The sequence below is a fragment of the Corvus moneduloides genome, chromosome 2, assembly GCF_009650955.1.
Source record: "Corvus moneduloides isolate bCorMon1 chromosome 2, bCorMon1.pri, whole genome shotgun sequence".
Lineage (NCBI taxonomy): Eukaryota > Metazoa > Chordata > Aves > Passeriformes > Corvidae > Corvus > Corvus moneduloides.
Window position 1 is genome coordinate 43543881 of NC_045477.1, and position 15948 is coordinate 43559828.

Below are 15948 nucleotides of genomic sequence, written 5' to 3' on the forward strand. Positions count from 1 at the left end.
CCCAGGAGCCCAACTTCTTTACAGTGTGCTTGTTTACTTTGGTAAAGTGCCCTACCAACCTTTAGCTATACCATTTTCAGTTCTATCTGTGGTACGTGCTATAACGTTTCACCCCTGATTATTATTTAGGTGGGTAATAATTATTTTTCAATTCCTTTTAAAGCGCATTAAAGGCTAGAAATTAAAGGGGCAGCACACTTGTGAGATCTTTATCTCTGCAGCCTAACAAATACTATATAAAACAGTTTGAAAACTGTTAGTTTGCAAACCTCAGCCATATAATAAAGTCAACATATAATTTTACAACCACATTTCTTTTCTCTCGTGCATTAACATATAAAAAGAAACTTGCTCTATTTCTTCTATCAGAAAATTAAAGGTATTCCATATACAACACAGTCTGTAGGTTTCACAGGATAATTACACAGATAATATCTTCAGTGCATTTATTAAATTCTACCTCCCCTCTTTTTTCTCTCAAATACATACTGGACACCAAATCCATTTCAGAGAAGTGAAGATGAGTTCTCTAATGGGACCAACATGTGTGACACTTCCTTTGGAGCATGGCACACCAGTGCCATGTCCCATTCATTACATTGACTGTGCACGGACATCTGCTGTCCTCTTCCTGTTTTTCAGTGGAAGTTTCTTATAATAACTTCTTTTAGTGAATGCTCTGCTCCTTATGGAAAATTTTAGTTCTTTCAAGGGAAAGATAAATGCCTAAACCCTAAAGCATTCAAGTGTAAAGTGAGTGCCTCCCAGGAGCTGCAGCTTGGGTTAGGATTCATCACTGTGCACTTCTTCATCCTTAGGATGCTGTTGCTGATGTGTCATCTAAAGGAAACCAGGCTATCATACAGGAGATGTACATTTCTATAAGGAAATGGGAATATGAGGCCTATATTCCCATGGAAGTACCATGATGACAGTTTCATATTAAAGCATTTGAGTTTCAATGGTCATATTTCAGATTTGGGGTTTTTTGCACATAAAACAAAAATATTGCCTTCATATTTTTATAGGGAAGGTCTTCAATTTAGGAAGAAAGCTACCAGGATTCTTTCTGCATTCGTTTCAACTAGCTTTTGCTAGGTTAGGACTTGAGCTATTACCTTGTAGATGTCAAGGAATCCACACTGGTGGTCGAAGCGCGTGTAGAGCTCGTTGAGCATGCTGATGACCTGCATGGGCGTGCACTGAGCACAGATGGCAGTGAAGCCAACAATGTCTGAGAAGAGCATGGTGACATCATCAAACTTCCTGGCCTGAACCTGTTGCCCCTGCCACAACTGCTGAGCCACCTCTTCAGGGAAAATAGAAATAAGGAGATCTACTGTCTTCTTTTTCTCCTCTTCCAGGGCTTGGTGTGTACATTCTAGTGTTGCCTTCAGCTTATCCATTCGTTTTTTCAAGCCATCCTGTGCCTTTGCTTGCTCCCCAACCAATATGACATCACGAGTAGCATCATGGATAGGTATGTCTGAAAGATGGAGGCCTCGGCCCATTAGCTCATCCAGCTTGTCCACACAGGGGGAACCCAGAAACAATATCGAGTTTGATTCTGGCACATGAATCATTTGTCCTTTAATTTCCATCACCTGCAAAATAAAAAACCAGAGTTTAGAAAAGGGGAAAAATCAGCTGATAGATGTGGATCCTCATTGTACTTCCTCCGTCTTTCCTTTTTGGCTAAAACAATAAACTGTAGCCTTTTATACAGAAGCCTCTTGCACTCACCTATTCAAGTAATGAGACTCACAGAGTTTGCTCACCAAATTGAGTCAAAAACCAGCCTAAATTGTCACAAAAGTATTCCCAAATCAGATGTTGGATTTTATTTGTACCCAATTAAATAAGAAAGCAATAATATGTGTTCTCAGTGTGATGTCTAAATATTGCTCCTGGAATGTACGTGGCCTTACAAGCAAATTCCAGAGTTGTTCTTTCTCTGTTACTTAGCTATAAATTACAAAAAGAAAAAAAAGTAATGAGAAATTGCAACTGTCTGAAAGCAGGTTAGTGAAACAAAATACCTTCTGTTATTTTTCAGCAAAATAGCTAATACAAGTCAATTGTGGCCATTTTACAGAGGAATCAAATAAAAATAGATGCGAAAAACAACCCTATAAATAACAAATGGCATGAAAATATCGTACTAGTCCTCCTGTTTCCTCTTTTCCTTCTCATACATGCAGCAGAGTTGAAGGCTGATTTCAGTTAGAATCTGCAGATTTCTTGGTGATAGAGATTCACCCAATTTTTATTTGTGGAACAGTAGAAGGAACAGTAAGGAATGAGCATCAGGTGGTTTATAGCTTTTGCAACTGCCTGTTAAATGGCTAGATGTTTTGAGTGTTGTCCAAGGGTTGATATCACCGAGGCCGTGGATTGTTACCTCTTGCTCCATCATGGTAGTCGAGCACAAAACTACCAGACTGAAATGAACACTGAAAACTAAATTAAATCAGACAAACTGTATCTCTTTGTAAATACAGCTTGCCATAGCCTCTGTCATGAAGAACAACCTGATTAATGCTTCCATTCCAGGACTGCACAAAGACCAGGGCAATACTGTGCTACGTGATCTAAAATACCCACAGTCCTTAACCCAAGGATCTCATAGTCAAAACAGGCACAACACACAAACCTTATGCATCTAAGCATGGTGTTAGGCACCATAATGCCCTATATCTGTGTTTTTGTATTCTACACAATCTCTTGAAATAAAAAGGTCTCCTCCAGTCACCACTTCTTTCATCATGTAGGCATTTGCTCACTGTCACATGATTCACTTATCATTTAATCCTCCTTCCATCCCTAATCCTACCGAGCAAAACAGAAAAACCTCCATCAGGGAACCCAGAGGTGTCTGCAATAATGATGTGATTTAAGTGTCCAGTGGCCTGAATGCTCCTGCTGAGGTGACAGCTAATCCTACATGGTACTTCCATATTTGGAGGAGATTTTAGGAAGCTACTCTTTCTATTAGTTTTGCTTGTTGTTTTTTTTTTTTTTCATTAGGTAATATACTGTCATTGCAGCCTCTATGGCAACATGGGAATTGAGCCTATCCTGTCCCCATTGCCCTCTGCCTTCTCTTCTAGCAACCTAACAGATGCAGCTTCTGATGTCAGCCAGGGAACTCAGCAAGTGAAAGTAAATTCAAGTAATTAAAATTGTCAAATTTTCTAATTTATGTTCCTGCACACCTACTAATATTTACGTTTCTAAGCCCTACTTGCTCAGCTTCACTCTGGGACATTCATCTCTGTGAGAAAGCTAGTCAGCTACCTACATGAGCTGATTTAATGCTCCATGACTAAGTGTTCTTTTTCTACTTTTGAAACAAGGCTCCCTGGGAAATAGGATGCTTTCTTCATGCAAGCAGCCTCATGCTTTCAAAAGGGCACATGCAAAATTGTTTTAATTCTGAAGTACAAGTTGCCAAATATGAAATACATGGTACAGCATTTCTAAATTCTCTTCCTGTTTTGTTCCCTTTTGCTGGAGAGTTTCCTGTTTGTAGAATTTCACTCTTGTGTGAAATAAAAGTATCTCATATTATCACTTGCCTCTTCCATCTCCAGGTGAAAACAGGGTGTTTTCAGCTCAGGAGGCGAGAGTGTGACCACAGACCCAGGCTGAGCCAGCCTGCCCTGGGGGTGAGCTGCTTGTCAGCAAGGCAAGGCACCTGGCTTGGAGTTGTGTTTCTACTGTTAACCTGCTGTGAGACTAGAAGAAAATTAATGCATCCTCCTGTGCCACCACTTCACCTCTGTCAATTTGAGGTGTTAAACTCTTTGATGTGATCTCTGTCTGTGTTAATGTATTGTGCCAACCGTCCCCAGGTGGACTTTTCTCAGGAAACACTGACTGAGTAAATAATGTACTAAACAGGCACTCTGGAGTCCTCTGCTCTACTTCTGGGTAACCTCAGGCAAATTATCAACCCTGACTTCTTATCTGGCCTTTTAGCACAGCAGGAACGATGCTATTGACCACCCTATAACACACTTTTGAGACTTATGTGTGAAAAGCAATAAAAGACAGACAATCCTGTAAAATGCCTGACTAATAATAACCAAGTGAGCTGACCCCCTGCTTCAACAAGGTTGAGCATTTTTAGAAACTTTTGCAAAGATATTCTCCCTACACAACTGATTAGCTTCCTAAAACTGTCAAAGGTTCAGTGCTATTTCAGCTTTACCCCCTGAATACTATTATCACTTGTTCTGCCTAACAGGAATTGCTGATGTTTCCTATCCCTTCTTTCATGTTACGTTAGTGATTCTGTTGTCCTGCTCTCTCTTGATGACTGATGGGTGTTTTAGAAAAAGTCTTGCCAGTCTCTTCAAGTTGCCAAATCAGGGAACAGGACAACAGACATGAAGCTGCCCCAGCTTTCCTGGAAAGAAACACCCAAATCTTGTAAAGAACAGCAGCAGAGAAGAGCTAAGACTGCATCATTCTTCTCAGTTTTTGCAAAGCCTTTTCCTTTCCAAAGAAGCTTCAGAGATGATTCAGACTCTTTCTAGCAGACTTCAGTCTGCGACTGATCCAGCATGACTTCCATATCTTTTCTTTGATTTCTCTTGCTTCTTATATTCTTCTTTGTATCTTAAAGTAGAGCTGATGATATAGGATATCTGGTTTACCTGAAGCTTGCCATAGTAAGTCACATTTCTGGGCACCTCCCCAAAGCTGGACAGCTTTACACCTGGCCCATAACCCTACAGGCAATCAGAATGGCATCATCCATCTTTCTTGTAAGCAGGGAAAGATTGAAACATTTCTGTCATCAATTGTATTTCATTACTCCTACATTTCATTGCCTTCCTGTCTCTTTAATTATATTCTCACTGAAAAAAATTAGAATAATTCCACCACTTTCAGAGGACATTTTCCTGATTTACAGTGGTATAAGAGAACATTTTGAAATGAGCAATTGCATACCATATTTTACAGTATTATGTTGCTGTGAAATGACAGTGCAGCCTAAGTAGTTCTGGGATGGAAAACAAAAAACCTGTCGCTGAATTTTAGTTCCACCACAAACCCACTGCAATGAAAGGGAGCAAACAGTTCCTGATTCTAAGGAACTCTTTCAGTCTCTCTCCCCAAAGACCAGCCTTGGAAATACTGACAGATTCTAAAGCTGCTGTTCGAGAATATGGAGAGTCTCCTACTGAGCAGTGCACCACCAGCTACTTCTTAGGTACACAATATCCAACCCTCTGCACACCCTCTGCACACTCTGGATGCAAGCCATCCTAGGATCAAAGAGCTTATGAATCAAATGCCAAATCCACTGCCTAATCTTTACGGAAAAGCACAGGGAAAAGCTTCACCGGTTGCACTGAGGGAGGATACTACTCTGCACAAAGATGTGTGTTTTGGAATAGTGACTGAGAGAAGGTGCACACATCTCCTCAAAATTATTAAGGAAATATGAGATGTTATTTTTGAGAAATAACTGGGGGGCTTAAAAAATAATTTTCTTTTTCAGTAGGCCAGACCTCTTCTGCTGCCTCTGAAATCCACAAATTTTAATAGAGCTGCTCCTTTGATTTTGATCAGTGCATAAACCCTCCCAAACTGTGATTATAGTCTTCTTTTTTTAGATTTATTTATTGGGACTAGGTTAGAAACTTACAGTGCTAGGGCCACACTTTCATACACAGTTACATATGCATGCTTGATTTCATACAATGAACAAATTCAGTAAGAGTAAACAAAGCTGCTTCCTTAAAAGGTTCATAGTTATTTAGAGGATGGAAAGACTGGGGCACAATCAGCTTATGATAAATCAACCTTGACACCATCACCATCATCACTTCAAGGCACAAAGAGTATAGGGCGACTTTCAGAAAGGAGGTCCAGCCTGAATTTTAAAACAACTGGACTTCCCTGAATGTCCTATAGGATACATGGCAGTGTCTCAGGAACATTTACAGCAAGGTATTTCATAATATTTGGGCAGTTAGGGGCTTAGGGGATTTTGTGAACACCGGACAAGGCGACAGTCCACTTGCAGAAAGAAATGTAATGACTCTGCCTGTTATGTTTCCATGACACATCTAGAAGGGCTGAAAGTATAATGGACAACACTGGAATTTAAAAAAAAAAAAAAAACCTCTTAAATTGGAAAAATGGGCTGAAGCCGGAATTCAAAACAAGGGCAATAAATATGCTTAGGCAGAAATAATCAAATGCAAAAAATGCAAGCAGGATAACTGTCCCTAAGAAGCTGGCCCTGAGTGCAGAGTGGAACAAATGAATGTAAGTCAATATGTCATGCTGTCATTAAGAAAAAAAACACTATACAGGACTACATAAACAAAAAGAGAGCTTGCAAAACACAGGAAGTAGTCCTTATTCTGTGACCACCATTTTTCAGGCCCCAGATGGGCAAATCTGTTCCTTTTTAGTAAAACAAAGATGTGGATCAATTGGAGAGTCTGGTGAAAAGCAATGAATGTGATGAAAGGTCTAAAAAATATGACCTACAAAAAAAAATTTTAAACATTGGCTGGTTTACCCCAAGGAAAAAAATCCTTGGTGGGCATATGAAACTGTTCAAAAACACTTAGTGCCAATGCAAAGAGATCAAACTCCTCTACAAATCCAGTGGCAAAAGTTTTGCAGAAAAGGCCCTGGAGATCCTGGTGGACACCAAACTGAACATGATCCAGCAATGAGCACTTGCATCAAAGGCTAACAGTACTCTGGGCTCCGTTAGTAGGAGTGTTGCAGCAGGTGGACGGAAATGATCCTTCCCCTCTGCTCAGAACTGGTGAGGCCACACCTGGAGTACGGTTTCCAGTTTTGGGATCCACAGTACAGGGGATGCATGGACATGCTGGAGAGTATCCAACAAAGGTCAACAAAGGTGACAGGAACCTGGGACATGTCTCCTGTGAAGAAAGGCTAAGACAGCTGGGACTGTTTAGCTTGGAGATGAGAATGCTCAGCATGATCTTACCCATGTACATAAGTACCTTTGCAGTGGTGCCCAGAGACAGGACCAAAGGCCATAGACTAACCAAAGGAGGCTCCCTCTGAACATCAGAGAACACTTTTTTTATATAGGGTGACCAAGAGCTAGTACAGGTTGCCTACTCAGGTTGTGGAGTTTCCAACCTTGGAGATACTCAAAAGCTACATGGATGTGGTCCTGGGAAACTCACTCTAGGTGACCCTGCTTGAGCAGAAGGTTGAACCAGATGACCTCCAAAGGTTCCTTCCAACCTCAGTCTATGAAATGACCAAAAAGTAAAAGGCTCAAATTGGAAAAAATGAGTTTAATATGGGATATTCTTCTATTCATAGGGAGAGTGAGAATGGAAACATCAAGTGGCGAGGAGTTGGATTATGCATTAATTTGTGAGAACTGTGAAAGGTGATCAGTCTGTCTGGAAAGCAGAGGAATGAACCAATGACTTAAAAGAAATCTAGGTAGAAACAGGAAGGAGAGAGGTAGTAGGGTATCATTTTGCATTCAAACAAAAACGACGCAAGTTATTTCTGGGATAATTAATGTAGTGCCAGTGTAGATCGTGTGGAATTGATTGCTTCAGTCACTTTACAACTCTTTCTACAGGCAACAACTGAAACAGGTGTTTCTGGAATAAAAGTCATGTGATCTACGTGAGACATCTAAGTCATGGTCAAATGAGTCATGCCCCATGTGTAGAAATACCTACATTTCTCTGTTGTGAAGGGAGCACAAGGCTTGGACATACATGCCTGTACTGGTCAGTTAAGTCTACCTCCTATCAGAATAAACTTAATTTACAGGAGTGAATGTACTGCTGTGCATTGAAAGATACATAATTGCCAATATATAAGTATATTAGGGGAAATATGAGTTCTCTGTTGGTTTAACAGATTTCTATATTAAATGCTCCAAACCTCAATTCAATAAAATGAAAAGGTATGACTGTAAAGTTACTGCTGCTCTGTGGCTGGCTGACCACCAGAGAGGAAGACCATGAATCTGACCTTAAAGAGAGAAAAAGGAACCGGCATTACAACCTATCCAATACTCCTGCTCTGCTTGTAGAGTGGGGTAAGTCAGAGCTAGCAAAACTAGCTGTGGAGAAAGATTCATGAAAATGAGAAAAAATCATATTCTAATGAAACCCTGATTTGCTGTCTTATCTGTAGACAAAAATAACACCAGCTTCCATTGCACCTATGTTTTATTGAAAAAAAGTAAGAGAAATATATATCATCTCCACAGAAATGAAAAATAACTTTTCAGTCAATGCCTGATGCAATTGAATAAACTAGACAAGGTTTGCTCAGCACAACTCAGGATGTGCTTGGGTTCTTGTGAAATTGTAACTCTCAGCATTTGCTTACAAGTTTGTATTTCCAGCTCAATGCATTGTCAAAAGAATATAATTCCACACAGCAGCAAAGTGAATGTTAAAAATTTCTCATTATTTATAGCAAACCCTGGAGTGTTTCATAACATGCAATAGTCTTCAGACCAAAGTGACCAAATTTAACATTTTCTGTATGTCATAGATACCTCACAAATCCAGATTGGCAGCAAAAAATATTGCACCTTTAGGAAACCCAAAATTTTGGTGGGAATACATTCATTTTCCATAATGTAAATAAGAAAGTGATAGAGAAATACTAATATCTTTCAGTTGTAAATCTGGATCTTTAAAATAATTTCTTGGTATCAAAAGAGTAAGTGTGGCAGATTAAAAGCAAACAAATTAGGGTTAGATAGGTTCTGCTCCACAAGAAGCATAGGTATGCATGACAAATCAAAAGCATGAATTCACCTGTAATGACATGTGAAACAGGGAAAGGGGAAGAGGTAAAGGAGATTATCCTTAACACATTAGTCTGCCAAACCAACTAGATAAACAAAAGGCAACCGCAGATCCACCTGAAAAAGGTCATGATGATTTACAGTTTATCTTTTCTTGCTTCAAGACACAGAAATTGCTTTTAAGAAGGTACTCCTGACTGCTACTTGGATAAGTCCAAGATAAATCTAGCCCTGTGGAATAAAAACAACGCAAAAAGGATTCCTTCAAAGGAACATCTATCTTCACAAGGCAGCAAAGTGCCATAATTCAACCCTATGTGCTCCTCAGTCAGCTTCCCTGACAGATGCTCCCAAGCAGAGGAGTGGGTCAACTCAACATGGCAGACAGGCAGAACATGGCATGGGCAACACCAGACAGTGTTCTTCTAAAACAAGAAGAAACTCACCAGTGTTTCCAAGAGAATTTCAAAATCCTCAAAATCAACACACCAAGAACAGATTGAATTTTTTTTCCATTAATGAATACCTTTATACACTTAAACACGACCTGTGTGAATCCCAAAGGCACCTATGGCCTGACAGTCCTTGTCCAGTCTCCCAGGACTCCCCTGGCCCTGTCCAAGGCCCTGGACCCCATGCCACGCCCTTGGGCTGTCAGTCCTGCCTCAGCGATGCTCTCACAGCCCTGCCCTGCTTAGCCACAGGTCCATCCAAGGGCCCAAGGCCCAGCCCAATGTCAGCCTTTCCCCATCCCCATCCCCATCCCCATGGAAGTGCCAGTGCTGGTGCTGGGCTGCCCCCACATTCCCAGCCTGGGTGTCTGGGACAGGTCCTGGCTGCCAGCTGCTGCCCCTCCACCCTGCAGACTCCCACGGCTCCCGGCACTCAGGGGGCCCTGGTCCCTGCTGTACCCTGACAGCATCCATAAAATATTTTACCAAAAACACCTATCAATCAAGGAGCATCTGGACAATGTTCTTGGCCATATGTTTTAGTTTTAGGTAGTCCTGTGAGAAGGAGGGAGTGGGACTTCATGAAGCTTACGGGTACCTTTCAACTCAAGATATTCTATGATTTTCATTTTACTGCAAAATCTATTTCATCCCCTAAGATTGCTTTCAGGTTGTACACACTTCAATTAGCATGCTAGATTTTTCAACGTATCAACAATACATCTGTCTGCTACTTTATTAAAGCCAGGATACCCTGTGCAGATATTCAGCTGCCCATCTTACTCCAACAACACAGAGTTACAAATGTGCAGCATCAGTGTTAAAAATGTCTGCTTTGGTCAGGAGCAGAGCAGTGGAAACAATTTTTAGAGACACGCTCATTTGTTTAGAATCATAGAAGAGCTTAGGCTAGAAGGGACTGCAAAGATAATCAAGTTCCAACCCCCCCCACCAAAGGCAGGGACATCTTCCTCTAGACCGTCTTGTTCAGGGCCCCATCCAGCCTGGCCTTGGAGAACTCCAGGGATGGGGCATCCACAGCCACTCTGGGCAACAAGCTCAAGATCTGTGAACTGTGAAAGTGGTGATAGCAGTAAACATGCTCCAAGCCACACGCTTGCATTAATTTTGCATTTCAACTGAAGCAAAATGCATTTTTGTGCTGACAATCCCACCACATTTTAATTACAACAGATCAATCAAAGTATAAGGGAAATTTCCCATATTTAATATTCTCTCTCTGTTTATGAAAGACAAATGAAGGAGATTACATTTCCAATTAATGTTTGTTAAACATCTGGTTAAAAATAAAAGCTACACATATTTACATAATCAAATCTCTATCTCATGCTTGTAAAAACCTTTATCACTGACAAATATTACGTGTCAGTTTGTTAAAGACAGATATTTTTTATCTATTTCTGTCAATGTCTACCAAGCAAAATTGTGGAGAAATGTGTCCGTATACTGAGGGGAGTGGAGAGGTTGCCATTTTCCACAGTGTTGTTCCTTTTTGGATTATTTCCTACTGCCTTCAGCCCAAGATTTGTGCGGGTGCATGAATCAGTCTTTCACCTAATCCTTCCATTAGCAGTGTTCACCTCCTAACAACAGCTTCTCCTTTGAAAGTGATCTGTCCCACCTGCCTGAGATGACCTGCTAGCAGAAAGTACTCTTTCTTATGTGATATTTCTTGCAAAGTATTTTTCTTTCTCAGATTCAGGTTCACTTGTTTCTTTGTGGAAATTGCTTTTTAGCAAAAAGCAGTGAAATGGTTAAATAAGTGCATATGTTTATTCATGAAAACAGTAGGCAAGGAGCAGCAGAAGCAGTTTTCCCCTTTGATCTGTGAGAACAGATATATATAGCAACCATTAGGAGCTGTGACATTTCATCACCAACCTAGGTATCTTAAAATTCCTGTGATTAAAACATCTCTTAGCCCATGCACTAACTAGCTTGCAGAATTTTTCTCCTTTAGGACTTATAGGATCCTGTTCTTTCCTTAATTCATCTTAAGTATATAAATCTGCTCAAAATTCCTGCCAGCACCACACCAAGGAAACTGATGAGGATTAGAGTCCTCTGTTGGTATTTTTACTTGGCTTTAATTTTTATTATCCCATATATCATGTACTCTAGCAGATTTGATAAAAGACTCTACCATTAGAATTTGATATTGGGATTAATCAGTTCTGGTCTCTTGGTGCAGTATAAATTTTCAGAACATGAAGAGAAAAAATTTCTTCTTTTCCCAGTCCAATCATTCTTAAGTTAGATGTAATAAGAAAGACCCATTCTACCTCTCACTGATGTAATTGTAAATATATCAAGCTGCTTTTAGTGGGAACAGTACCAGGCCTTTAAAATTACATTTTCTACATTTTTCTTAAAAAGGCTGAATTTCTTTTAGTGTGTTCAACATAATCCATTACATCATTAGGAGACCTTTCATCCATAATTTGTTATAAGTAGCATATTTGAGAGGTACCAGTAAAAGACAATCTTCATGTGGCATCTCTTACAGGCTACGTTAACGAATTTGGGAAGAATGCACTGGCCTGGTTTAGCAGTCTCAGGTTACAGGTGTTATTTTTAATCAATTCCACTAAGTATTTATTTTACAACCCATCAAGAAATGAAAAGCAAAAACATTAAAATGCCTTTAACTTAACTATAAATAGAACACAGAGTGTGAGAGGGAACAGTCAGATGTAGTGAATATTCACATTTCTGTGTACATTAAAATATGTTTAGCTTCCATTTTCTTCACTGCACCTAACTGATTTGCTCTTGATATGGTAATAAAGAAAATGAAGGGAAAAAAAAAAGTTGAAGGTGATGTTTTAAAAACAAAACATGGTCAGTCTCTATTGCCTTGACTTTTCTAGCACAAATTTTAAAAAGCAGTTAAGCAAGTTGTTTCAGTGACTCAGGCTGACAAGAAATAAGATGTTCCCAGGGTCTTAGCTGCTCACCACTGCTGCATGTGGGCCACCAAAGCCTGGAGGGAGCATGGTGGGATGGGGCAAGTGTGAGTGTGAATGAAAATGGGAGACCCAGCCTTTACAGCAAAGAAGGACAAAGGAAGTGATCCGTCTAAAAATATTAAGAACTGCTGCCTCACGAAGCTCCCCACTCAGCTTGCAGATTCCTGACCTTGGATACCTCAGGGGAGCTTTGCACAGCTTCTCAGGGCTTGCTGTGGGTAGGCAGATCGCAAGCCAGCCAGCCCCAGAAATCACAGGACTGCCCTAGCAGTGCTCTGCCTCAGCTGAAGCACCCTGCCGAGAAGCAGAAAATATTTGCTCAGGCGCAGCATGATGCAAACGCAGCCACCTTGCTTTTGGAGCATGGCCAGCTTACCCAGGACAGGCTGAGAGGCTGAATGGAGCTAATGAAAAGCTGTCTGTACACAGCTCTAACCAATTTATAACCCATGCAAAAACTGACCTGCAGCTAATTTGGAGATGTGAATTCCCTAAAAAGCAGAGCACTTGATGAGCTTCCCCATTTTCAGCATTTTGACTCCCACAATTCTTTTGAGTATTAAAGCCTTTAAGTCTAAAATCTGTGTTTCAAAAGTCAGTTTGAAAAGATCTAGATGCCTTTCAGAATTTCACACTTTGGATATTTACTCCCTTTGAAAGAGTCAGAAGGAGGGGAAGAGGCAGAGAATTCAGGAGTGGTTAAGCCCAGGAAAAAGCAGTGGGGAAGGTTTTAAGATTTGGTTATACTTACCATTATCCTACTTGATTGGTAATAAATTAAACTAATTTCCCCAAGTCAAGTCTGTTTTGCCCATGACAGTTACTGATGAGTGATCTCTCCCAGAACTTCCTCTCCCCTGTGCAGCTGAGTGGAGCCCTGCCTAAAGTCTCCTATGAAAATGGTCCCATGAGAAGAGCCAAAAAGAAAACATTCTCTTTGTGGAAATTAGTCTACCTTATTTTCTTCAGGTTTTACCTAGAAATCTGCAGCCTTTTAGCCTAAAACTCTGAGCTAAGTTTTACTGAGCATCTGTAATACATGTGCTCTCAGTAGCTGTTCTGCATTTTCATTTATTTGGGTTTACATGGCCTATCATTGACTCATGTAATTCATTTACATGCAGAGACTCTCATAAATACTCTTCCTTCAGCACAAGTCAGGACATACCTGGATTCAACAAGCCATAAGAACAGTGTGGGGCCTAGTTAATGTATTATGTTAAAATTATTTTGCACTGATACCAGATATTGCTAGAGTGCTGTAGTATCATATAATACATAGATTTTTTCCTACACACTTACACTGGAAATCCTCTATTTATGAGCATTATCAGTTTTCGTTTTGCAGTACTCAAATTAACACATACACAAAACCAAGGAATCCTTCCCTAGCTTTCAAATATAACTTGCAATATCTGGCTAGACATGGTGTCCTCCAGAATGCCTAATTTTTGTAATTGCATTATTTTTCATAATCTTTTAATAAATTATTAAGACTATAGAGAACACGTAAAGGAATATTAAATGTTATTGCATTATCAGGCTGATGATTCTATGAAATAAAACACTGGTTGATGTACTGAGAATACAGAGTATTGGACTTCTCAAGTGCGATCATATAATTTATTTATAAGGGTAAAATAAGTTAAACTAGTTCTCTCAAATACTCTATTCTTGCACAATATTCCATAAGAATAATAATAATATTTTTAAAAAGACAGTAAAATTTAGCAGTCCTTAATCACACTGCAACAGTCTTTTGATTTAAGTCAATGGCATTATTCACAGTTTAGTTGATTTCTTAGAAATAAGAAACTATTCTTACATCTGTCAAGGAAGTGAGAGAGAATTAAGGTAAGAAGAAATGACACAGAAAAGCAGACTGATTATTGCCTGTTTCTGTGTTAAAACACAAATTTGCTCACAAGACAGTATGAGATCTTTTGTTTAAACAAGTTGTTTTCATGGCTCTCCAGAAGGGATGCTCTTGAGCTATGGCAATGAAAAGGCCAAATTTGAAGTCATATGGAATTAATGGGGAGGTTGTTTTTGAGAGCAGCACACTCTAGGACACAGGGTCACAAATGAGTGGAAAATCCCTCCTTTCTCAAATGATCAAAATATGTTCACCTTTTATTGCAGCACACAAAACATTCTAGGTCATATCTACTGATATACACAAGTACATGCTGTATCAGTGGAAATAAATGGGAAGTCTGGCACAAAAACCTCTCTGATGACATTTGTGATTTGTCAGTCATAGCTAAACAGTGTAACTAGCCATTTTCCCCAATTTCTTCCCACACATGTTTGTGAAAGGAAATAACACCCTTTTGCTCAACAGGCAAGAAAATAAGATACTGTTTATCAAAATTCATTTTGATGTATTAGTGACTTGTGAAAAGATGGAAGAATGAAATTTCTTTCTTTCCTTACTGCTTTGGTAGATGGCCCCTGAGTCAATTGAAAACACCTTTGTATTCCATACACAATAACCCGGCTGAAGTATGTTAAATGATCACAGATTACCAAGGCATTTCCATTGCTTTTAAGCCCCCAGAGTAAAAATCCTGACACAGTGAAATAAATGGATAAACAGCCAACTTAACTACGTCGAGATTTTCACTGCAGCTTTTTCCTATGCTCTCAAATTATATACTACTTGAACATGGATGACCATATATATAAAACACATTCTCTGCTGATTGCAAAGGTTCATCTTAATGCTCACATTTCACAAAAGCAGTTAACAGCTGAAGTCAAGAAAAAAATGAAATCAAAGCTTATTCTGTAAAAGCTTTCCAGAGATCAGCTTCCATATGCTGTCTTGCTCACTTCAAATCACCAGATGCCTAAATTCTGCAAAGGTCAATCAAATCTCAGAGTTTCATGTGTGTAAATCAACAACATCAGGAAAACTGTCTTGGATTCACACAAGAAGAAATGACAACACTGCTGTCTCACAGAGCCTTAAAATTTAATCTATCAGGACATTCTTGTTATAGAACTTAAAATTTGTGATTTTGTATTAAAATCAGATCACACAAGAAATGAAAAATTTTGGACATGCAAGATTGTTCCAAATATTTTCGTTTGTAACAGAATAAATCTTCCAGAAATAACCCTAACACTGAAATTAATTAGTGAAACAACCTGAAAATTGTTTCTTCTGAAGTGAGAATTCAAACTGGAAACATATCTAAGAAATGCATTTTAAACTTAACTGTTTTTAACTGTTTTTCATAGTTGGTGACAGTTTCACATTCAAAGCTGTTGTAGCCACACAGTTCCAGCAATGGCAACTTTAGCAAGCTCTTCAGTTGCCCTCAAAAATATTAACTCCTTAAGGTAAGACTAGGAGATGCATTCTTAATAGTTATAGACGACACTGACAGTAGCTGGTCAAAAATACCCTAGCAAAATATCTTTTTGTGTCAGAAAATGATAATTCAAGGAAAGAGATGTATTTCACAGCTATACATTACTTAAGCCAAAGGATAAAATATGTATCCATGTGGACCCAAATTCAAAACTCTTCAATCCTACAATGAGTAAGTAAAGTGATAAAACATAAAAGTTATGGTTTTATTGAAACAAGCACTTTCAATCAAAAAAGGTGGTAAGGTTGCATAACTTGAAGGAATACCCATTACTATATACAGATTAAGAAAATTATATTTTCAGACATCAGATACATCAATACTATCAG

At 39.2% G+C, this 15948-nt stretch overlaps 1 protein-coding gene across 1 annotated transcript in view; it reads right to left on the minus strand.

Moving 5' to 3' along the window:
• The window catches only part of GUCY1A2 (guanylate cyclase 1 soluble subunit alpha 2), a 159769-nt gene that overhangs the window by 80571 nt on the left and 63250 nt on the right, over window positions 1-15948 (minus strand). The window contains exon 5 of the mRNA XM_032099297.1: window positions 1119-1604. Within this exon, the coding sequence (XP_031955188.1) occupies window positions 1119-1604 (486 nt within the window). The remainder of the gene's footprint in view (window positions 1-1118; window positions 1605-15948) is intronic.